We start from the raw sequence: 25387 nt of genomic DNA, 5'->3' as shown, positions 1-25387 counted from the left end.
TATGTGGCCTAAGAAATTAGCCTACCTGATATTGAACGACAATGGTTGTTCAAGAGCATCATGGTGGTGATGGTATGGTCGACGTTTAGAGAAAGGGATTGGTTGATGCGAGGAGAAAGGAATGAATAAAATTCGTGGGACGAATGCCCACCAAGCCGTTGGAGATGCTATAATAATCGATTTCGGAGCATATGTCAAAATCTATTCATTTGAATTGTATTCCTATTAGAGAATCCAATAAAAAGAGAATAGAACATCATCATCAAAGAGACATTCCCAATTTGTCAATTCGGTTTGATGAACCACATTGTTCTTTAACTTCAAATTGTCTAGTTAATATTCATCTATTTAACGTTATTCATATTTATTAATACCTAAAAAACTCAAAATTTGTCAAAAAAATTTAAAAATAAAAATCAAATACTAATCATACAAAAAGCCAATCAACGATTCAAATCAGTAAAAAGAGAACAGAAGATCCAACGAACATAAAAGCAAAATTATTTACACCATCGTCGTCGTTTATAAATAAGTTTAGCATTTTGTTAACTGACGTCTCAACTTCTTCACATCTGCTAACTTCACCGGCTTCAAAATGAACCTTTCCGCCCCCTTTTCTAAACATCTGAATCATACAAAAACAAACACACCCATTAACTTTATTACTTTTGCTTATTATTATTATTTTTATTACTATTATTATTATTATTATTATTGTTATTATTATTATTATTATTATTATTATTATTAAAAAATTAAAAACAAGAACTTACTCATTTATTCGATTTGGGATATTCTCCGACGACATTATCACCACCGGAACATCCTTCAACACCGCCGATTCCTGTTCACAATTGTCGAATAAACCCATTCAATATACACTTTTTTTAATCACAAATTTTATTAAAAAAAATCATTTACAATAATAAAGTTTCACCTTTATTTTCTGAAGCAACTCATACCCAGTCATTCCTGGCATGCAGTAATCCGTAATTATCATATTTACTTTTTTATCCTGCAGAATCCAACAATTTCAGTTTTAACCCTACTAGTTCACATTCACATTCACATTCACATTCACAATACAATACAAATTACAAAACAAATTTGGTGCTTACATTGCCATTTAAATGATTCTGTTGTTGATTTTCTTTTATCCCTAAATACTCCATTGCTCTCATCGCATTTTCTGCTGTAGTAACTACAACCAAATTCCAAATCAACATCAACATGAAGAACATGTGTAAAAAACCTCATGCATATGCATAGTAATATTATAACCCAAAGATCTACTCAATTAATATAATCTTTAAAAGACTTAGTTTTTCTAATCAAAACAGGCTAGCAGCGCAGCTTGTTGCTTATTTGCCTTCGATGTGTCAGTTTGCTATCGAGAAATGAAAATTTTATTATCATTATTATTATTTTTGTTTATTTTTGCTCCTGACGCTGTGCGACTTTTGAATCGGGTTCAAAAAGTCGTTAATAGTAATTCTTCGTCGCTAAAGGTTTCAAATTTTGTATTTAGTAGAATTGGTTTTTCTATTCAAAAGGGGGTGGCGGCGCAACTTGTTGCCCGACTACCTGCCATGATTTGTAATTGCCCTTTTTCGTGTGGAATGATAATAAAATAGATTAATTTAAAATATATATATATATATACATATATATATATATATATGCCATAAATTTTCATTAAATAAAACAAAGGAAATTATTTTTTAACATAGAAGGTAAATGGCAACAAACTGCCCAGGTATCCCTTTTTGAATACAAAAACTAATTCTTTTAAAAACTACATCCATAGATCTCATGGTTTCGAGCTAGGGGTCTCACTGGAAGCAGTCTCTCTATTCCTACGGGGTAGAGGTAAGGCTGTCTACATCTTACCCTCCTCAGACCACCTTAGCTTTGCTATTGGTGGGATTTACCAAGTATGTTGATAGATCTCGGGGTCATAACATTACTATACTATACTATACTATGTGTAATAAATATAAACCGAAATAATACGTGAATGTGCGTCGTTTTACCTCTGCAGGAAGACGTTTTGAGCAGTTTTTCGACGAGTTTACGATCGATGAGATTATCATCGACAGCTAGAACATGAGGTACGTCGTCTTCGTGATATTCAATAGACATGCTGAATAATTGAACACAAAGCGGTTATTGATAATTTGAGTGTTTTCTAAAATGCAGATTCAAATTTCAAATGAATGATGAAATGTAATGTGAGCATGAGCATAGTTGAATATACATATACATGTATATATATATATATAAACGTGTAGAGAGAGAGAGAGAGGGAGGGGAAATCAAATGCAGGGTCACAGATATTACGTGATCTTCTTTTGGTTTATCTTGATTCGATGCAGTCCCCCACATATCCGATTCATATTATTCTTTCTCTCTCTAGAATATATATATATAATTTTCTCTCTCTGAAATATCAAGTGAGAATCAATATATTCATGCATATCACTATTTCACTATCAGTAATAGTATCAGCTCAACTGCATACTGCATCAAAAGATTTTCTCCAAATTCTTTTGAAATTTGTTTCATTTCCAATGAGATTTTGTTTCATCTCAAAATTCAAATTGTAGTCGGTGTTATTTATTAATAGTTAATATCGGTTAACAATTTCAAATCATGTATTTTAGACTTGATAAGTTTAATATGAGTGTTCAACTCGAACACCATACGTTAAACTAAAAGTGTCAATTGTTGAAACATGTGACACGACATGTTTAATAAGCAAGTTACACGATATGTCTAACAAGGTTAATATAATCACTATAATAACCCTTGTAAACACTTCGATAATGTGAAAAACACTAGCCAACTGAAGGCCTTTGGCGCTGGGTCAGCTTGGCTCTATATAAATCCCATATGAATACATGTTTTTTTTGTCACAAAAAGACGACCTCCTTCTAGAACTATAATAGTAAAAAAACGTGTTAAATAACTAATAAAAACAGGATTTTTTGTTTTTTGTTTTTTTTATATGTGAAAGCGATCATGCAATACTACAGCCTGTAAATTTCTGCTTTTTATCTTTTTTATTTTTTTACAAATAAGTAATGCATTAAATATAACCACAAATGCTATGATGTAATAATGATAATAAACTAACGCTTTAGTTTAAAATTATTTGTAGTTAGAATTTTAATAAGTTTCTTTTAGAATGGCTAACTCATGTTACTCACACAACTACTAATTCATTTACGCGACTGTCATGTCATAAGAGTAGAACTCTCAACCACTAAGAAAAGGGTGTCTTTTTCTACACACCTTAATACCACTACGCTAAAAGCCATTTGGTTACCAATCTATTTATTTGTAAGACCATTCTTAATGGATTCTTATATTTATGTGAGTGGGTTTGTTCCCTTTAACCAAAAAAAAAATTATAAAGAATGGTTGTGAATGATGAAAGGAGAAAATGTTACTGTTTATTTGTAAATATATGGGAACATTGTTCACCCCTTATAATTTTTTAAGAATTTTTTAAAGTAGTTGTGAGTGGATGAGACAGAAAATGTAATAGTAAATGTATAAAAAGATATTATTAAAAAAAAGTAGTGATTTTTATTTTTTGGATAGGGAAAAGAAATTCAATTTGAATGCAAACACACAATTGTCCCCTCATGATTACCAACTTAATTTGCTTCAAATCATCCAAAAACCCATGATGAAAAGTGACTAGTAATACACAAATGTATGACCGGAAAACTTGAAGAGATTCATAGTAGTAACCAATAATAATCAAGTATGAGTTTCCTCTTCGTGTCGTTTTTGACCATTCGTAGGGGGTGTAGAACAAAGAGGTAACGATTGCAGGCGTGATGGAGAGCAAGACCATCCACAGATGAGAAAAACCATTGTCGTGTGAAAAGGGGGGGGGGGGGTGTTGTCCATCGGTGATCCTTGCGTTGCAAATGCTCTACAAAATTTCACATCCTTTTCTTAAAAAATGATAATAGGGACAATATCTGATCTCCTACAAGGACATACGACACAAAATCTAACATCTAGACTGGACAAATCTTTTAAATCGTTCGGGAAAATATTTTATGACTAGTGGGTGGATCAGGAAACAAAATCTCTTGGATGGAAGATTAGATTAAATGATTGACAAAGTGGTGGGCTTTCACGGAACATGGGGATGGGTGGTCTCACCTTCCTTTAAATATTGGAATCCACATTATCTACTTCCCCACATGGGTGCTGTCTCCACACTCAGGTGTGGTACCATGCACAACCCCATGATGCACAGCCTATCACTAGCCATCACCTAAATTTGTACAAACACCTGATGCATTCTCGCTCGTACCTTTCTGCCGGTTTCAATAACTAGACCGGAGATCGATCGAAACGGGTTTGGTCTCAAACCAGAATGTGAACCGAACACATATTTGGGTTTATTTTAGATTGAGTAAACTTCCGTTTTGCTCCCTGTGGTTTTGTCGTTTTAACGGTTTTGCTCTAATAGTTTAAAAATAGCCATTTTCCTCCCTGATTTTTCTAACTTATCTTCATTTTGCTCCCAGCCTCTAACTCCATCAGGGAGGAAATTGGCGACAAACTCGAAAAATTAGGGAGCAAATTGGCGACAAACTCGAAAGATCAGATAGGAAAATGGCTATTTTTAAACTATTGAAGCAAAACCGTTAAAATGACCAAACCACAGGGAGCAAAACAGAAGTTTACTCTTTTAGATTTTAAAAAACGAACATAACCTTAAACGACATTGGTTCAAGCTTATAAAAGGATTTGGAACTAGATCAAACCAAACTGAAAACGGGCCAGTAAAAGATCATGAACTGAAAACCAACAGAATTAGACACATTATTCTGTTCATCCCCGGTCCAGGTCTGGTTCTAGTTCAGTTTTGTTTGTCCGATTAATGTATGGACAGAGTTTTGCATATGCATTTTTTTTGGCAACCTGACCCAGGTTTAACAAAAGTATGTATTTTTTGGTGCGTGATACAAAAAAAGTGCCGATTACACAGACAACGACCACCACCGATCATCCTAGTCATAATCATATATTAATGTTTAGCATTGTTATGAAGATGTGCATCTGAATGACCTGATTCATTCCCATCATACTCATCATTTGACACTGCCATTGGGTATGGTAGATGTGCATGGTCCAGCAGATGTCATAAATGGGACTCCCTTGAATGTGGCCACACCTTTGTCATCTGTGAAAAGATTCTGCACCCATGAATAACTTGGGTTAATACATGCACCATTTTATCACGAAAGACGACAACGACACATAAATCAACGAAACAACATAACATGGCATGGCCCCATCACTTTTAAATACTTTGAAGCAGTTGTCCAAAGTCAAACATACCGGTGTTATCTTGTCAAGTTGTTTCTTTTTCGGGTTCAAAACGTCTTCTGGCTTTCCTTCATGCCTGTATAGAGACATTGGCATAAGTAAGTGATTTTGTCCTTCAGCCACACGAACGCTTTTGATAAAACAATGAAACTGCAAAAAACACTAGACGCACGCTACTAGTAAATGCTTTTGGTAAAAAAAAACTAAAAATATGAATCTCAGGGCACCTAATCCTTGAAACAAGAAGCGTCTATTAGACGTGAAAGAATTGCTTGATCCTACACCAAAGTTTAATATACGGTACTTTTGCATAGGTAGCAAAACGAACAGGTGGGTAATGTGGGGTTAAATATGTCAGGTTGTAATGGGCAACTATAATCATGAGTTGGGTCGACCCCATCAACATTTTTTTGGCTCATTTATTTTAAATTTGTAAATATGATAATGTATTTAATGTGATTCAAAATAACACTAATAAGATAAGAATCTATTTGAACAATGAGATGATTGTGCGACACAATATATAAGGTCTTACGGTCTTTTTTGTGATTAAAATACAATTAACCATAAACAGACAGATATCTTAATATGGATTGAGGATCCTGTACATTAATCCAGGAGTGTGAGAAGTGTATTGTAACACTATATATAAGAGCATTCACATCCATTCCACCATATTTTCACCCTAAATTACACTACATTCTCTCTCCGTTTCAATTAAATAATATTTTTTATACCTTTTTCATTACCTTTTTCTCTCTCCCCCACTCACAACCACTTTCAAAATATATTAAAAAATTATAGGGGGTGAACAGTGTCCCTCCAAATATGCAGATGAACAGTAACATTTTCTCTCTCCTTTACTCACAACCACTTTTTATACTCTTTATATTTTAAAAACATCACACACAGAATTTGATTCCTTGGATGTGAATGCTCTAACACTATATAACACCATATAAACACCGTATAACAATATGTAACACCATATAACACCATATAACACTATGTAAAACTATATAACACTATATAACAAATATAACACTATAGTTTGTCTAATAGCATGTCTATGATAGATGTATAGTGTTATATATTGTTATATAGTGTCATATAGTGTTATATAGTGTTATATGGTGTTATATGGTGTTACATATTATTATACGGTGTTTATATGGTGTTATATATAGTGTAATAATACACTTCTCACACTTTTCACACTTCTGGATTAATGTACAGAATCTCTACCCTCTTAATATGTTATTTGATGCATACCCAGAGAATGTAATACATTCACCAAGTTTGGCCCCTTGTGGAACAATCAATGGCTCTACAACTGTATGATCGGCATTTGAAGCGCATAGCACCTGCAAGATAACAAAAGGTTACTAAAATTCGGAAATATCCCCAAAAATTTATGTATGCAGGGGTGCGGGAAAAGTGTTGGTTACCAGTCCTTCTGAAACCACATCTCTTAACTTTCCAGGTTTCACATTTGTGATTAATACCACAAGACGGTTCTGCAAGGTTAAAGAGCATAAAAAAGGTACTAAGAATTTTAATATATCAGTGGTTCTGATAAGTAATAATATGAATAAGAGTAAATTACAAAAATCGTCCTTTATGTATGTCGCTTATTGCAAATTGTGTCCTTTGTCTTCAATAATTATAGAAAACGTACTCGATGTTTGCAAACCCTTGCAAGTTATGTCCTTTAGCCCTAACTCAGTTAATTTTTGTGGTTAAATCTGAACAAATGGACCCCACATGACGGTATTTTTATGGTTAAATCTGACCAAATAGACCACGCATGAGAGTAAAATGACCAAAATACCCTCATGTGAGGTCCATTTGGTCAGATTTAACCACAAAAAATTAACTGAGTCAGTGCTAAAGGACATAACTTGCAAGGGTTTGCAAACATCGAGTATGTTTTCTGTAATTATTGAAGATAAAGGACACAATTTGCAATAAGTGACATACATAAAGGACGATTTTTGTAATTTACTCTATGAATAATGGATGAGAATATATAAAACATATATTATATTTGTACCGTCAACTCATCTGGACTGCAATACTTTGCCAAACCACTGACCACCTGCCGGCACTTTCCCTCCCCAACATCTATTTCCTCGACCAATAAACTGAAACATTAAAGTGAAGATTCCAAAAATTCATGTTACATGGTGAAGGGAGAATATTTTGGTCCGATTACTTATAAACGGGTTAGGTTGGGTTTTATCTCAAACAGCTCAAATACAAAAATTTAGCTAAAAGGGGAACAGGTGACAAGTCAACCTCCTAAATCAATTACTAGGTTTATATCATTATTATCATAATAATATTGTTTTTGAAGTAAAATGTCAAACTCTTCCATGAGGTTTAGTCATATTTGCTTGTTCCATCCAAAATGACTTTTTTGTGCATTTGAATCCTTCATGTTTGTGTTTTATTGCCATTTCCATCCAAGTTACTAACTCAGTTTATTTTTTCTGTTAAGGTGAAGGGCATTTTTGTCCTTTTGGATGGAACAAGCAAATATAACCAAACCTCATGAATGATTTTAGCATTTTACTCTTACATTTTTGTTTTATATTTTTTATTATTTGTTTTCCCCTTTATAGAGGTTAATGTTTATTATTTTTAATAACTTCTTTAATATATATATATAGGCCGGTTATTGTACAAACTGCCTTAACGTACGCTGCGTACGAGATGCATTATCAACATGCGATTTTTTTAACATGCGAATTTTATTTTTTTTAACATGCAATCTTTGGTTTTTTTCAACATGCGAGATTTCCTTTCTGGGGTTATAACATGCGAACTTGCCATAGCATACGCTTCATACGTTAAGGCATTTTGTACGATACACTTTTCTATATATATGTGTGTTCGCTAAAGACATTTTGAATAAAAGAAAGTTATATTATCTATAAAAATCCATTGAAATACCCATTAAAGTTTTATACGACCAGACCGAAAAATATTATTACATAGCGATAGACGATTTATAAAAATCTTACATGGAAAAAAGTGGACGATTTTGGCTTTGAAATACCCATTAAAATGCCAAAATCGTCCTTGAGGTTTGGTCACACAATATATTTATAAAAATCTTAAAAGAAAAAAAAGTAGTTGCAGGTCAACACAACCCGTCCCAGCAGGTTTTGATCATACTTAGAAATAACATGTTTCGATCCGCAACCCAATTCCCCACACAACCCACATTGCCGCTTTTAGTAAACAAACGAGAGGTGATTTGTTCACCACCAAAATTATCTGGCACACCACCAAGTTTAGTTGGTGTTGTACCATGTGCTATGTAAGTTGTATCTTTTAGTGTAAGAAGGGTGGTGTTGAAATCACCTCCTAATACAAATAGAGAAGATGGAACGTAAAACGTTACCTATCAGCTGAAGGATGTTTGGAAGCCTTACGAATGAGTCCAACCTGGATTTTCAATAAAGTGACACTTAATTCTTTCTCTTTGTCATCTGGTACTTTTTCAGGCAATTTCTTCTTCTCTGTGGCAGCTTCTGTTTTTCCTGTTGCTTGTTTCTTCGACTTCAAGCAAACGTTTAAGTAAATTTACTAATAGTAAAAAGGTTAAGGACTTTTAAAAGGTTTGTATATCACAGCAGTTGGTAACTTTCAAAATGTTGTTAAAAGCAGCAAAATTTTCGACTGTATACCACTAAATCTACTTTTACTACTGTATGTAGCATACTTAAATTTCATGCGGTTATATGTAAAACAATTGCACCAAAATGTAAAATGCTATCGCCTTTTTACTGCTTAATATAACGATGTTATATACAACAGCAAAAAATGTAAGTATGTTACTTTGAATTGTGAAGTATAATTACGAAAATGGATCACGAACTAAAGTATGTTGCTATTCTATGCATCAGAACCTAAAGAGAACGTACCGAATCAGATTTTTTCTCCGGTTCAGCGCCTGAGTTTGCTGCTTTTGCATTCGGGGCAGCCTTTTTTGTACTTGACTCGACCTTTTTTGTACTTACCTCAGCTTCCACCTTGGTTGTCTGTTTGGCCAGCTGAAAAGAGAAGGAAAAAAGGAATTCAGAGGCAGACAACATATCAGAAGCGCTTTGCAAGTAGACAAGCAGCCGAGACAGAGTGAAGCCGTATTTTTAAGGGCTTAGATATTTTTGCAGTTTGGTTATGTTATATGTGCCGTGATTGAGTAATTCTGTGTGGACAACAAAATAACAAAAATGAGACACATCACCGAAGATGCATAAAGTATAATGCCAGATTGCCAGCCTTATAGTGCGCACATTCAGCACTAGTAGAATGAAACTTATAAATGATAATATTTACACTTGAAATAATAAAATACTTAAGTAGTAACATTTATGTAGAATCTACTCACTGGAGGATCAAAAGGGGCCTTCTCTAGCACAATCTTTTCAAATAGCTCTCCAAAGTCATGGGTACTCTGCAAGATGAATGGGGAATAACTTAGTTAAAAGGCTCCACGTAGTCGGTTTAAAAACTAACGGAGCGATGCTATTTTAAATCATTTTATTAAACTGATTACTTGATTTTATAATTTCTAATGCTATAAATTTTGTGCTAAAAAACGAAACCTCAAAAGTAAATCACATCTCAAGCAAGGAAACTATATTTTCATTACCTGGATGTAATCCATCCATCTCATTACATGTGGCAGTTTATTCCTGTCGGTGTTTGGAAGACTAACCTGCCACCAGCAAACATCAAACAGTAAATATGATATAAATAAAGCTTAACAAAATAATAATGTTACAAAGTTCATGGTGAAAACTGAACTGTCACAAAATAAGAATATAGCATACCACGTATGGATGAACGGTTGAGAAAACGATTATATCAGCATCAGAAGGTCTGTATCCACCTCCCACGAGAACAGAATAATTGATTAAGTATTCGTTTAATTGGCTTAGACCCTTTAGGCATGCCGCAGAATCTGAAGGAAAATTCTCTGCAAACGCCACCCACTTGTTGAACTGCCAAAAAAGTGAGTATTAAGATCGGCTATATGCTCTTTTATCTCAGCATGCAGATTACACTGAAAGCAATCATACACGCTACCAAAAAAGGCGACATATTCTGAAAACTGATATTCACTCACCTCCTCATTGTTCTCATAAGCAGTCTTCATGATGTTAACGCTCAAGCTTTTGATATCACTCCCCTCATCTTCCAAGAATTTTGACTGCGTAGAAGAAGTTATAAAAAGAAGGTTTGGGATACACTTGATACATCACAAGTCAAAAAGAAACAATTCAAGAGCCATTTTTACAAAAGGACCACAAAAGTCCAAAAGACCAAACTTGCATAAGCTATACAACTTCAGAACAGTTAACATTATGTACTGATTATAAAACATAAAGAAGAAAATGAAAATGAAAAGAGAAAGACTAACTTCGTATTATGACATAAAACAAGGTTCTAAAGAAGCTAAAGTTATTATTGAATAGCATAGAATTGCTGAAAGCCTGAAATGCATATCATAAAGAGACAGCTCAACAAGCAAAACTGCTGTGATGATTACTTAGATACGCTGATGCAAGTATGCAACAACTCATCACAGAATACATAATGTAGGTAATGAACACAGACGGTTAAAATCTATAGATAGCTGGATAGATACTACAGTTAACATATTATGCACCCAGCCTATGTCCGTGAAGCTATGCAGTTCATATCGGTGATATGTTGGTTATCGATCCCCATTTAAAATATCGGTGTCAAATATCGGTACCGATAATGTCGACGATATTGACCGATATATCACCGATTTTCCCGATATTAGTATCTTCTTAATTCTATCATTCATCTTTCTTCTTATTGTTGCTATTAGTGTTTTTAGTCTTAATTGTTAAATGTTAGTGTTTTAAGTCTTAAATCAGTTCCTACTTGCAACAACTGTTAGTGTTTTGCAAGTTAAATGATTAATTTGTTAACGGTAGGAAAGTATACTAACTTGTTAGTGTTAAATTGCTATATATATCAATTCTGCATGATATTAAAATTACCGATATCCTTGGTTTTAAAATGCGCGCATAATGCGTGATGCGCCCGATGCACTAATGAGAGCGCATCGCAACAGCTGATGCGATGCGTTTACATGATGCGAGAATATTGTGTGCATTTCGCATAATGCGCTTATCGCATAATGCGCTCTGACGCACGCAACATTGTTTCTTATGCTTTTTTTCCAGATTTTATGAACTGTGTTCGGTTTTTTCCATAATTAACATCTTAGTATGCTTGATTTGAAGCAAAAAACACAACTCTTATCTTCTAATTACGTCAGTTGTTTTACTTTAAGTATGTTTTTATAAGTTTTTATGTATAAATAAATTTAAACTAATTTTTTATAAAGAACGCATCACATACGTGATGCGCTCGCATCGCGCATCACGCATCAGATTTTTGGACTAAACGCATCGGAGCGCATCACGCAATTTAAAACCAAGCAGATATCCCACCGCGATAATCTACATCTCAAATATCAGTCCTTGACCGATATCCGATTTTTTTACCTAATTTCATAGCCTGAAGCGCTCAAGATAGGAAATACTAAACAAGTAAACAGTAGCACTAGCACTTAATTATTCGATAACACATAAATTTATTAACCAGATACATTATACTAATTGCCAGGCAGGTACTTCATAGAATAATCACCAGAACTATAAGAATCATCAAGCAGCAAAAACTTTAAATCAGATATTATTTGACAGAGTTAAATGCATGTAAAATGTTAGGTCACAGGTTATTAATAAGCCAAAACTATCAGTAGAGCATATAATTGCTAATGCAACTGATCAAGGTTGAAATACAACAAAAACTGTTAACAATCAATACACACTAAACAAGTAATCAAGCAAATAATTAGAACAATAACTGTCAAAATCGATAATGAAGCTTTAGCAGCTAAACTGAAATCGGATATGATTTAACTGAATTGAAATGAATGAAGAAGAAGGTTGAATTGAAACTTACAGCGTCGAGAGATCTGGATTTGCACAGAGCCGATACGATTGCTCGTTTTCGTTCCAAACTCAGGCCTCCGTTAGCAGACACCATTGTTGAGTGTTAGTTGAGTCCTTGCGTTTCTTCTTTGTTTGATTTGTTATCATTTGAGACTTAGGGCTCAGTTTTATTTCACGGGCCTGGGCCGGTTCGGCCTCTTATACGGGCCATAGGCTGCATCCGGATTCCGGAATATGTCTAAATGTTGCTAAACGGGTTGTGTTTATGGGTTGGTGGGTCTAACCTCACCCAAGCCCGAAATTTTTATATGGTCATGAACCAACACGAACACAAAAATTGTGTCGACATATGAACCCGAACACAACCCGTTTAACCCTATTTTCTTTTCTCATATTAATATTTTAAAATTAAATTTTACAACAAAAAAAATACAAATGTGTATAAAATAATTGCATTTTAATTATAAAATCTTATTTCAGTTTCTCTTTTAAATTAATTATAACATAAAATATCCAGCCAAATTTAACGTATGACATAAAATATCTAGTTGAAGGCGGTCGTCGGTCGACATGGGTAAATGCGAGAATAACCACTTGTTTAAGAAGTGGGTGAAGATCCCCTTACATGTTTAGACATGATGAAGTCTTGTCATGCTTTTCTTTAGAATGGAATTGTGATGCCAGTATTTGGAATTGATTTCAAACTATGTAAATAAATAAATAAAAAGCTATTATCACGTAACTTTGATATAGAAGACTTAGAATAAGCTGATGCCATACCTGACATCAGAATATTTATAAGTGAAAGTATAATTATGTTATCCGAATCTCATTACATATAAATACTTTTAACCCATTTTAAGAAAATTTAATTGCTTACTAATCAGCACTAGTGTAGCAAAAAAAAAATGATGCAACATATTTCTATGCATTTTAATATAGTCAAGCAACACTCTCAAGGGCATATAGAAACGTAGATAATGGTAAGACCACCCAGGCCCGGCGACGCCCCCCCCCCCCACACACACACACACACCATTCTGTGTGGCTCGTCGGGGTTGGGACGATGAGGACGGGAGGTAAAGGACAAAAATTGTTGCATCTTCTTCTTACACACACATATACATATATATTTTAGGCTCATCCCCTATTTCCTTAGATCTATCATCTTTGCCCCATCCTACGTGGTGCTGACGTGGAGGCTCATCCTCCCTCAACTATACCGAGTAGCCTAAGTCTATACACATTGGACTTAGGCACATTCAAATCATTGATCAATCAATTAATAAATGATGGGGTGATCATTGTTAGCTTGTTACGATAGCCTATCATATTAAAAGGGCAACCAAGATTACTAGTTAAAAGTACTAACAAAAATGACAGGACCCAAGCCCATAGATAAATAGTCACCCATTGTATAACTTTTATGTGACGTTTGAAATTTCACCAAGTCTCGAGATCAGTAAAAAGTATATCGTTTAAAGTTTAGGCGGACATAAATTTAGCAAAGATTTGTAATTTCAGGGTTAAACTTGGAACCATGACGAAAAAAATGTTAAAAAAATTCTCAAATGAACTCTTAACACACATTGTGTTTAAGTGTTTTAGTTATGCTAACACTTTTGAAAGTCCCCACCTATCTAAATATGGAAGTGAGACTGAGGTGTTCAAACTTGATTCCGAACCGATTAATCAAAAAAACTAAATCAAACCAATCCGAATTACATATTTGGTTTTTCGGTTTCCAGAAAATGATATTCGGTTCAAAGTGAATAAACCTAGTCCTATGTAGCACGGTCCAATCTAACAAACAAACCATAGTAAGAAAAAAAACCTTTAGAATATAAGATAATTTTTTATTCAATCGAAAACTCGGATTTGAACATCCTGAATTAGGTTGATTTTAACTGATTCTTAAACCGAAAACAAACCGATGAACACCCCTAGCATTTCCAATGAGCTAACGGGTTGGATATAGAGCATTATGATTTAGGAGAAACGAAAAGCCTTGTTTTCAGATGTCAGTACCGAATTCAATCAAATAAACCTAATAACAACCAGTTTAATCGCATAACCAAACCAAACTGACCGGTTTAATCGGTTGAACCCGGTTTGGTTAGGCGAAATAATAATTTTTATCGTTTCAAAATTCAACTAAACCTTAAAGAAAAGCTAAAAACCAAATAAATCGATATCAAAACCGATGAACACTCTAGAAAATCCCTCTCACATCCCCATCATGACTGTGGGCAATCCGGGCATAATGCCTTTATAAAGTCATTTCGTTTTATTCATTAGCATGAATGGAAGCACCCTTATTCATACCCAACGCCAAATTATTGTGACAGACAAATTGACCTAACGACTTTTTTTTTCTTTTTGTTTTCTTGTCCATTTTTCAGTTTGAGTTCCTCATTAGAATTTTATGACTATGGAATATTTAATTACACTAAGTTACCAAAATTGGCTGTAGTAATTTGGTGAAACAAAATTTACTAAGGCTGGCAAATCGTGTCTTAACAGGTTTAACAGGTTTCTGACGGCGCGCACAACATAAGTTTCAAACATGATTACGACTCGTTTAACTACTTTCTACCTCATGTTTATAAAGCAGTTTTACATTTTATGTACAAAGATGAATAAATGATAGATTCTAACATTGTAATTTTAATTATTTTAAAAATTTAAAAAGTCAAAGGGTGTATTTTTCAGTCAAACAAGTCTAACCGTGTCTTAACAGGTACCCAATTGCCAGCCCTGAAATTTACGAGGTTATTCTAATTAAAAAAAAAAGTATATCAATATTTGTTGGATAATAATATAATTTATTAAGTTAAGAAAACCTATTTTTATCTCAAGGTTATGTTGATAAAATATAAAATATATATTTATGTTGTTTCAGAAAACATGTATGCATGGAATTATGTATGCAACGATTGGCAATGGATTTAAATTTTAGTATTCAAATACAGGATAAATCACAAAAAAGAAAATGTTTCACAAGTATAGAGTAGAGCGTACAGAACACTGACTGCAAATACTGAAGAATTTAAAGGGTGAAAAGTCTCCGTCTCTCGGAACGCTTATCGTATACTTTTATTTAATTACCACCTACCCCTCCATCTTCCCACTTACTTCATTTAATGTTCTTCTTTCATTCGCCACAAATCACACACAAGACAAATCATAAATGATAGCACTTACTATTAGAAAGAAAAATCGAGGTTAGCAAGGACCTAGAAATTTTGAAGACGTCAAATTACATAGTAACGTTTGTAACGTTAAACTCACACCATCTATTCCGGTTTAACAAGGATCTACTTCTCAACCAAATAAAGGAGACTTCTTATCAATCACGTGTCTCCATAAACCATTCTTGCCTTCCAACCCGAAAACTTAGCATTAAACTTATCAATCGGGTGTCTTCATAATTTAAGCTGTTTCAAATTAGCCCCAATAGAGAGCCCCAAATATGTCACGGCCAAGGTACCCACCCGATAATGAATTCCATACGCCACCTGAACCATAAACGCCAAAAAGTGGATATCGAATTGGTACCGAAACTCGATCAGTAAGGTGAGGTACTGGTACATGTACTTTTCGGTACCAGTATTGAAATGCTCATCCCTAATGTAAGGCGCCCTTTAATCCACTTCCTCCACCTTTCTAGAATTCCCGTGCACTCGAAATTTTTTAATAGAAAATTTTAACTTATGGAATTATAAGCTTTTTCAAACTTGATCTTAAAGATCAAGATCTTTTCTTTATTACGTTTAGCCCAAGCAATAACTTCACTGACGATAAGGGGACCATCAAAGATACGCCTACTTTCAACAAATGCTAGAAAGAAAAAGAAGTGTGCTCTTCCCTTGTATACAGTGGCGATTTGTATAATTGAAAAATAGTTTATCCTAAGAAAAATAGCAATCGAATCTAGTGTGATTTAACTTTAATCAAGTCAAATAATTTTCTTCTAGTTTATATATAGCACAGTAAGATATAAATATTTTTCATAAAATTATGAAGAATATGTTTATGTTTGTATTTTGATATAAAAGAATATAAACTAAACTTAAGAAAGTAAAACTAACTAAATATGATTCTTTATAAAAAAAAAAACAAGATGAAATGAGATGATTTGACGAAGGAGAGGTGCCTGAACATACAATGGAGATACTACGAACTTCGGTGGGTCAACATGGTTTCCATGTGGTGACGAAGACACGAGGACGTCACTCTTGAGTCGATAGCATATGCATGTGGTTACGGACTACCATAGAAATAAAAGATAGAGAGTGAAAGGGTCGTTTGTGGTTGATTCATAGTGATCGAAAAAAATTATTACTATCATGCTCTATGCACATTTTATTTTTAAACGAGTATGACTAATGACAATAATAGTGAGTTCTGATTGTTGGCTAAAGAAACATTGCAGTCAAAATATGACCTTTTAACGAAACCGATATAGTCTGAATTTTATGACTTTTTAATGGAGCACAATGAATATTGAGTGATGATAATTGAGACAACTATACTGTTTTTGAGACAACCGTAACATAAATAAATATAGAAACGCCATTCAAAAAAAAAACTAAATATAGAAACGCAATAAATACATTGTGAATTAAAGCTAAACACTACTGAGTACTTTTATGGTCTTAATAATATAATACTTACATAAACATAACACAAAATCTGTTTTTGAAAGCCTTTGCAATACAATTTGGTTGTCAACTTGTTTTTTTTTTTTTTTTAATTTAACTTATAAACCATATTTGATGAAGTCTCAACATTTTTTTTAACGGCAAACGACATTTTATTCATCATCAAATTGTATACTATGTTTGGTTAAGCAAGACACTAGACCGGTACATTATACACGATCACCCATATTTCACCTAACAATGATACATTACTCGACTATATTAAAAGTTATCTAATTTCGCCACTCCAAGTTATTCCGTTTTGCCCTATGCTTCGCCCAAAGGAAAGACGTTTGTATTTCGCTGAAGATCTTGTTGATGACGATACGTTTGCAAGAAAAAAATAAGTTTATTTCAAACCTTCCATATCTCCCAACACGAACTTAGTATTATCGGTTGATTCACTCTTCTCTTATATTTTGACACCATCATCTTTTTAATGAAGGCTCAACATATAACATATTTAAATTATTGTACTTTTAAAAACGTTACAATATTTTATTGTAAAAAAATATACAAATAATATAAGGTATATATTTTGTACGATTGTTTTTTATATTTTCGTGATCTTTACAAAAAAAAAATTATATATTTGGTGATCTCTGTATATTATCGCTAAGAAAATCACAACAAATTATTGCAATATTGTGGAATATTTGATCCAAGTTAAGATATTTTGAGACGACAGATAAATGTACTTTGCTTGAACCCCTTATCTTTTCTAAGTTTACACAAAACCCCTTAAAAGTTAACAACACAGACGTCGTCCATGCCAACGTGTACGACAACTCACACTCACCCACTAACCTCCAGACACGTGTCCATCTCAAAACATGTAGGGACCACACCCTCTCCCTCCTTAATCCCTTTGCTTAAATAAAGCCTGTTTTCTCGCTGTCCAAAAAGAAGTTAAACAACACCAGTCTTCTCTTCACAATTAATCCTCACGGCCGCCGGAATCCTCCCATCCTCCGTCACCGTTAACTCCTCCGGTAAAAAATAACCCTTCACATTTACTCCGGTAATTTCACTACCGGTTTTACTATTTATCCAAACAAATCCAATCTTCTCTTCACATTAAAGCCTCACGGCCGCCGGAATCCTCCCATCCTCCGTCACCGTTAACTCCTCCGGTAAAAAAAAAAACCTCCACACATTTACTCCGGTAATTTCACTACCGGCTTTACTGTTTATCTCCCCCACTGTTATTCTTTTCCGTTTAAAGTTCAATTTCATCATTGCATTCAGTTAGCCTCACTAAAAATGCAGTGAATTTGTATGGTATTTTAAACAATTACTGTCTAATTTCAACATTTTGAGATGAGAAAAGTGGTTGGTATTTGTTTAATTTTGCTATATCTTCATATCATTGTGGTGAAATCACTGAACCCAACTCTAGACGACGATGTTTTGGGCTTGATTGTATTCAAGGCAGACCTTCAAGATCCCGAAAACAAATTATCTTCATGGAATGAAGATGATGACAGTCCTTGTAAATGGGAAGGTGTTAAGTGTAACCCTAGATCTAACAGAGTGTCTGCACTTGTTCTTGATGGGTTTGGGTTATCTGGAAAAATGGGTAGAGGGTTGATGCAGTTGAAGTTTCTTAGTAAGTTGTCATTGGCTAGAAACAATCTTACCGGAACCATTGGGGTTAATATTGGTCAGCTTACTAACCTTAGAGTGATTGATTTGAGTGAAAATAGCTTTTCTGGACCTGTTCCTGATGATTTTTTCGAGCAATGTGGTTCGTTGCGGTCGATTTCTTTAGCGAATAATAAGTTCTCGGGTCGGGTTCCGGATAGTTTGGTTTCTTGTTCTTCTCTTGGTGTTCTTAACTTTTCATCCAATCAGTTTTCGGGTATTTTGCCTTCTGGTATCTGGTCTTTGAATGGGCTAAGATCACTTGATGTGTCGGATAATCTTTTGGAGGGTGAGATCCCGAAAGAAATCGGAGGGTTATATAACCTGAGGGAAATTAAGTTGAGAAAGAACCAGTTTACTGGTCCGGTTCCTGACGAAATTGGTGCGTGTGCGCTTTTGAGATCGGTCGACTTGAGTGAGAATTCGTTTTCCGGGAGTTTACCAACCACATTGCAGAAGCTTTCGTTGTGCGATAATTTAAATTTTCGTAGCAATTTGTTCACTGGGGAGATTACGGAATGGATAGGCGAACTGGGACGGCTTCAAACCGTTGATCTCTCGAAGAATATGTTCTCGGGTGCAGTACCGGACGCGATTGGTAATATTCAGTCGTTGAGAATACTGAATATTTCCGACAATGGCTTTACCGGGAGCTTGCCTGCTTCCATGATCAATTGCGAAAACATTCAGATCTTGGATGCGAGTCGGAATTCGTTAACGGGGTTCATTCCTACTTGGGTATTTCAGTTAGGGCTGCAAGCTGTTCTGTTTTCGGAAAATAAGCTGACCGGAAGCATTAACGGTGCTGTTGATTTATCCATTGACGTCTCGCACCAGAATCTTCAAGTTCTTGACGTGTCACACAACGAATTATCGGGTGAAATCCCATCCGATATTGGGAGATTTACCAGCTTGAGAGTCTTAAACATGTCTAAGAATTCACTAACGGGTGGAATCCCGGAAACTGTTGGAAAGCTAAAGGCTTTAAACAGTCTTGATTTGAGCGAAAACCAGTTGAATGGAAGCATTCCAAGTTCAATCGGAACCTGTTCGTCCCTCACGTCTCTGTAAGATTCTCTTTTTGTTATTACATGTTTCATTTTTTCTTTACTTTTTTGTAGGGCTGTTCAAAAAGCTCGCGGCTCGGAGCTCGCTCGAAGCTCGCTCGGATTTAGCTCGGAAAAAGCTCGCTTGATTTGGCTTGGTTTAAAAGTGAGCCGAGCCGGCTCGGCTCGGTTAGAAAGTGAGCCTAGCTCGGCTCGGCTGGCTCGGTTCGGCTCGCTTTGTAGCTCGGCTCGGTTTAGCTCGAATTATTTTACTTATAATAAGTTTTAATTTTATATACATTATAATATATTACAAAAAAACTGATTATTATTTACATGTATATAGATTTGTAATTTGATATTTATGGCATATTTGAAGATTGATTACCATACTAATGAACTAATATTGTATTTTATTGAAATTAAAACTTATTTTGCGTTGTTAAACTTGATTTTGGTTTGAATTGTATTAGGTTGAACTTATTTTGAATATATTCTTTTAAATTATTGAATAATATTTTAGGCTATTAAATTTTAAGAGGTATATATTAGTTTTTTTTAATAAAATCGAGCCAAACCAAGCCGAGCCGAGCTAGCTCGGTTTAAAACCAAGCCGAGCCCGAGCTTAGATTTTCAGCTCGGTTTCAAATCCGAGCCGAGCCAGCTCGGTTTATAATCGAGCCGAGCCCGAGCTTGTCCTGGCTCGGCTCGGCTCATGAACAGCCCTACTTTTTTGTATTTTCGTGATCTAAATTAGGCTTTCTGCAGGATATTATCGCGAAACAATCTATCGGGTCAACTTCCAGTATCAATGTCGAAACTTGTTGCTCTTGAACATGTAGATTTGTCTTTTAACAAACTCACCGGCACCCTACCGAAGTCATTAGAAAACCTCGTCCATCTCGTTACATTCAACGTTTCACACAATCAACTTCAAGGTGAACTACCCGCCGGTGCATTCTTCAACACCATTTCTCCATCCTCTGTATCCAACAACCCAACTCTTTGCGGCGCTGCAGCGAACAAAAGCTGCCCAACCGTCCTTCCTAAACCAATCGTACTCAACCCAAACTCAACCGGCACAGACCCTGACTCGGTCCCTCAAACCCTCGGTCACAAAAAGATACTCCTCAGCATTTCAGCTCTTATCGCCATCGGTGCAGCCGCTGTGATCATCATTGGAATCATTTTCATCACGGTTCTCAACCTTCGAGTCCGTTCCACCATGTCCAGATCAGCAGCCGCCGTACCATTATCAGGCGGCGACTTCAGCAGCTCACACACCACCGACACACACTCCGGCAAGCTAGTTATGTTCTCCGGCGAACCTGATTTCAGCACAGGCGCACACGCGTTATTAAACAAGGATTGCGAGCTTGGTCGTGGCGGGTTCGGTGCAGTATACCGAACTGTTCTCGGAGATGGCCGGTCTGTAGCTATAAAAAAACTAACAGTTTCAAGTCTAGTAAAATCTCAAGAAGATTTCGAACGAGAGGTCAAAAAACTGGGTAAAATTAACCATCCAAATCTCGTATCACTCGAAGGGTATTACTGGACTCCATCGCTACAACTCCTAATATACGAATACGTATCCGGCGGGAATCTCTACAGGCATCTTCACGAATCAACAACACAAGATGAAAACATTGTAAACAACAGAAGCTCACTCACATGGAACGAAAGGTTCAACATAATCCTCGGCATTGCGAAAAGTCTAGCTCACTTACACCATCTCAACATCATACATTACAATCTAAAATCCAGCAACGTCTTAATCGACGGTCTGGGCGAGCCCAAAGTAGCTGATTTCGGGCTAGCAAGACTTCTACCAATGCTCGACCGTTACGTTCTCAGTAGTAAGATTCAAAGCGCACTCGGGTACATGGCACCCGAATTCGCTTGCAAAACGGTGAAAATAACGGATAAATGTGATGTTTACGGGTTTGGGGTTTTGGTTTTGGAGATTATAACCGGAAAAAGACCGGTTGAGTATATGGAAGATGATGTTGTGATATTATGTGATATGGTTCGTGGGGCGGTTGAAGAGGGTAGAGTGGATGAGTGTATTGATGAACGGCTTCAGGGGAAGTTTCCGGCTGAAGAAGTGATTCCGGTGGTGAAATTGGGGTTGATTTGCACGTCACAGGTGCCGTCGAACCGGCCGGATATGGCGGAGGTGATTAATATTTTGGGGCTGATTAAATGCCCGGAAAGTCAGGAGGAATATGATAATAATTAGGTTGGTGTATGTTTTATGATTATTATTATGATGGGATTAGTGTGGGGTTAATGATGGATTAGTGGTTTTCCGGCGAAGATGAATCCGGTTAGGGTTTGATTTTGGGTGTAGGTTGTGTTACCGGATTTGTTTTCACCGGGTCCGGTTCGGATCGGGGTGACTAATTAATGAAAAAGCCTATCTTTCTGGTTTTGGTTATGGTTATGGTTATGTTTATGTTTATGTTTCTTGTTTTAAGTTTTTTTATTGGCGGAAGACTATGTATATAGCGATTGATCAACAAAAAGCTGTAAAATCGATAAAACACGTATTAGAACACTAGTAAGAAACCTGCGTGATGTGGTGGGACGACAATTTATAAAACGGTACTCGTTTTCTGTTAGTTTATTAATTTCCTCGTGATATATTGTATAAACCTAGGCTTGGTACTAAGTAGTCAAACCCAAAACCGGAAGCACGAGCTGCCTCTCAACCCTGTCTTCGTATTGTAAAAATAGCCCTTAACTCTGTTTCCGTAGTGTAAAAATACCCCGCAACTTCGTCTCCGTTATACAAAGGATACTCCTGGTTTAAAAAATAAAAATTGAGATAACCCTAAATTTTTGGCCTAGTTCCGTCGCTGACCGGAAGTGATTGCTTGTTCCTTATCTTCATAACCGCTCTCTTATTTTTGTGTCGTGCTTGTTTTAATTACCTTTAACCTTCACTCAATCTTGAAATTTACTTCATATAATCAAATAAGACATGTGATACTAACAACGTTATATTTGTTACATTTTAAGTTTTTGGTTGGTGATTTTAATGAGGGAAAATATAGGAGGGTTAATTGATTATATTTATTTTTTCAAAAAAGTAAAAGGAATAAGTTAAAATAATGAGGTGAATGATAATTTTGAGAAGGAAAATATTTTAAAGGACAGCTGAAATTAATTATTTTAAGATTAGAAGTCAAAAAGTGAAATTCATAGATGTAGGGGTGACTGGGGTCTAAGATTCTTGGCACCCCCTTTGAAGCAAATATGATACAAGTGGGGTGAATAAAGTAGAAGGACTGGAAGCCGGTATTGGATATTTTAGAAAGGCTCCGTAGAAGGACTGGAAGCCGGTTATTGATACGTTCAAAACTCGACTATCTCTTTGGAAGGCAAAAACCCTTTCGTATGGGGGTAGAATCACTCTTCTCAAGTCGGTTTTGAACTCCCTACCGACTTATTATTTCTCACTTTATAAAGCCCCGTCCCTAGTATTGGATATTTTAGAAAGGCTCCGTAGAACGTTCTTTTGGGGCGGTTCGGATGAAATATCTAAAATGAGTTGGTTGGCGTGGGAAAAGGTCATTGCTCCTATGGAGTATGGTGGGTTGGGTTTTGGCTCGCTCCGGGACGCAAATTTGGCCATGTTATCGAAATGGTGGTGGAGGTTCAAGACGGATAGAGATAGTTTATGGAGAAGAATCGTGTGGTCTATTCACCATAACTCAAGATCTTGGTCTGCCTTCCCAGTTAAAAGTTCAGTTGCGGGTCCATGGAAGCAGATTATTGGGATTCGGGAGCCCCTGGAGCGATCAGGTATCAAGATTAATGAATTGATTTGGTGTCAAGTGGGTATTGGGTCTTCGGTAGCCTTCTGGATTGATTTTTGGGTGGGAGGTCAGCCGTTATATTTGGCCTTTCCTATGTTGTTCGCTCTCGAAATGGACAAATTGTGCAGCATTGGTGATCGGGTAGTGTGGGGGGTCGATGGGCTCGTGGTTAATTGGGCATGGAGCCGGCCCATTCTAAATAATCCCGAGCTGGCCGAATTACACAACATTTCAGCTATCCTGTCCAGCTTCGTTCGTTCGGATGGTCCGGATAAATGGATCTGGAAACTCCAACCCTCGGGTTCCTTTTCAGTGGCTAGTATTAAAGATGTTGCAGCGACGTTTGGCAAGACCGTCCCGGCCGACGTATTTTTTTGGAATAGTTTCATCCCGAAAAAGGCTGGAATCGTTTCGTGGCGGGCGAAATTGGAAAGACTCCCTACGCGGGCTGCCCTTGCGGCAAGAAATATTGGGTCGGGTTCCACCAATTGTCCTTTTTGTGGCGAGTACGAAGAGACGAGTGATCATATATTCGTCTCTTGTCATTTCGCTCAAATGATTTGGTGTGTGATTTCGCAATGGTGTAAGATTCATCCAATATTAGCTTTCAGCTTCAAAGATATATTGGAGTTGCATAGCTCGGTGGGCGGATCCAGAAAGAAGAAAAAGGTCATAAACGCCATTGTCCAGGTGGTCATTTGGAGTCTTTGGAGGATGCGAAATGAGGTAATCTTCGAAAATGCTTACCCTAATGTATCTAAGGTCATTGAAGAGACAAAGTCGATGAGTTTTCATTGGATCAAGAATAGGTCGAGATCGGTTGATTGGTCTTGGAAGGACTGGTGTAGCTTTGGTTGTATTTCGTAACTTCCTTGTATTGTAGTTTTGATAGTTTTGGTGTATTGGTGTAACTGGATTGTACATTTGGTGACTAGCTCCTTGCTAGTAAATTAAATAAAATTTTGTTGGCCGTTCAAAAAAAAGTAAAGTGACCAAAACATGATAAAACAAAGTAGGAACTCGAGTATATAAAAAAGGTGATTTCTTTTTTCAGAAGCTATGTTTTAAAAATTCAAAACTACCAGTTTATATATCATGTATTGATTTTTTGTAAATTATTCTTGGCCAAATAAAAAGAAATTTAAAAAATGGTGTTTAACCCAAAGGCCCACTTTGAAAATAAATTAAATGAATATGGTGTTATTATTATTAATAAACCATGTGCAGAAGCTACTTAAAATGAGTTGTCCATCACTCCAAATCCACTTAAGCCATGAATATACACACATACTAAAGGATGAAAAAGGAGTGTATTGTCATTTTCATCATCACCCACCACATGTGTTACTCATAAATTTTATTATCTTTCTGGTGACCAAATGTGAGCCACCACAAGCCAACACATCTATGCATGAAACCCCTCCTAAAGTTATTATTATTTGTATTGACATCTTAATATAACAATAAGTTTATCAAATAATATTGAGTACGTTATAAATTTAATGTCTTAACCGTGTTGATAGCATATTACATGAATGGTTAATAATAAAAAAAGAGGATAAATAGTAACTATATGTCTATACTTCGGGTATGTTTGTCATAAAGCTTTTTGGAGCTTCTAGATTTAATCTTTTAAAAAAAAAACTTATGCTCAATAAAAAGTTTTGTTTGGTTGAAGAAGTTTGAAGCTTTTAGGTTAGGAGCTTGAAACTTTTGGTTGAACGCTCATACTAGTAGCGTTTAGAAGGAGGTACAAGCTTTTAGGGAAATAATTACTATTTTAACCTTTAAAGATAATGAAGTTT

General features: G+C 35.6%; 3 protein-coding genes across 4 annotated transcripts; 1 reads left to right on the top strand and 2 right to left on the bottom strand.

Moving 5' to 3' along the window:
- Positions 1–423: 423 nt before the first annotated feature.
- On the bottom strand, positions 424–2246 carry LOC110906280 (two-component response regulator ARR17). The gene is made up of 5 exons (XM_022151456.2): positions 2034–2246; positions 1119–1201; positions 938–1015; positions 774–844; positions 424–625 (listed from the first exon to the last, which is right to left on the bottom strand). Exons 1-5 carry the CDS (start codon positions 2140–2142, stop codon positions 535–537), a joined length of 432 nt encoding a protein of 143 aa, XP_022007148.1. The 5' UTR covers positions 2143–2246; the 3' UTR covers positions 424–534.
- Positions 2247–4767: 2521 nt separating this feature from the next.
- On the bottom strand, positions 4768–12536 carry LOC110904973 (aminoacyl tRNA synthase complex-interacting multifunctional protein 1). Of its 2 annotated transcripts, none has more exons than XM_022150831.2 (12): positions 12379–12536; positions 10499–10582; positions 10203–10373; positions 10022–10087; positions 9758–9823; positions 9291–9419; positions 8768–8925; positions 7412–7502; positions 6807–6875; positions 6631–6722; positions 5371–5434; positions 4768–5225 (listed from the first exon to the last, which is right to left on the bottom strand). In XM_022150831.2, exons 1-12 carry the CDS (start codon positions 12460–12462, stop codon positions 5121–5123), a joined length of 1179 nt encoding a protein of 392 aa, XP_022006523.1. In that variant the 5' UTR covers positions 12463–12536; the 3' UTR covers positions 4768–5120. The 2 variants fall into 2 exon arrangements, with proteins under 2 accessions (XP_022006523.1, XP_022006524.1); XM_022150832.2 differs by having other exon boundaries at positions 8768–8919.
- Positions 12537–17964: 5428 nt separating this feature from the next.
- Positions 17965–22198, top strand: LOC110904975 (probable LRR receptor-like serine/threonine-protein kinase IRK). Its single transcript, XM_022150833.2, has 2 exons — positions 17965–19782; positions 20530–22198. Exons 1-2 carry the CDS (start codon positions 18392–18394, stop codon positions 21998–22000), a joined length of 2862 nt encoding a protein of 953 aa, XP_022006525.1. The 5' UTR covers positions 17965–18391; the 3' UTR covers positions 22001–22198.
- Positions 22199–25387: the final 3189 nt, after the last annotated feature.

The sequence above is a fragment of the Helianthus annuus genome, chromosome 14 (assembly GCF_002127325.2).
Source record: "Helianthus annuus cultivar XRQ/B chromosome 14, HanXRQr2.0-SUNRISE, whole genome shotgun sequence".
Lineage (NCBI taxonomy): Eukaryota > Viridiplantae > Streptophyta > Magnoliopsida > Asterales > Asteraceae > Helianthus > Helianthus annuus.
This window is presented reverse-complemented; position numbering and strand designations above follow the sequence as displayed.

Coding starts and splice junctions, on each gene's coding strand:
- LOC110906280 (XM_022151456.2), bottom strand. CDS start 2,142: ATGTCTATTGAATATCACGAAGACGACGTACCTCATGTTCTAGCTGTC. Junction 845..937: donor AGTTGCTTCAGAAAATAAAG/GTGAAACTTTAT, acceptor AATTGTGAACAG/GAATCGGCGGTGTTGAAGGA. Junction 626..773: donor ATCCCAAATCGAATAAATGA/GTAAGTTCTTGT, acceptor TGTATGATTCAG/ATGTTTAGAAAAGGGGGCGG.
- LOC110904975 (XM_022150833.2), top strand. CDS start 18,392: ATGAGAAAAGTGGTTGGTATTTGTTTAATTTTGCTATATCTTCATATC. Junction 19,783..20,529: donor TGTTCGTCCCTCACGTCTCT/GTAAGATTCTCT, acceptor GGCTTTCTGCAG/GATATTATCGCGAAACAATC.
- LOC110904973 (XM_022150831.2), bottom strand. CDS start 12,462: ATGGTGTCTGCTAACGGAGGCCTGAGTTTGGAACGAAAACGAGCAATC. Junction 10,374..10,498: donor CTTATGAGAACAATGAGGAG/GTGAGTGAATAT, acceptor CTTTTTTGGCAG/TTCAACAAGTGGGTGGCGTT. Junction 8,926..9,290: donor CGGAGAAAAAATCTGATTCG/GTACGTTCTCTT, acceptor GTTTGCTTGAAG/TCGAAGAAACAAGCAACAGG.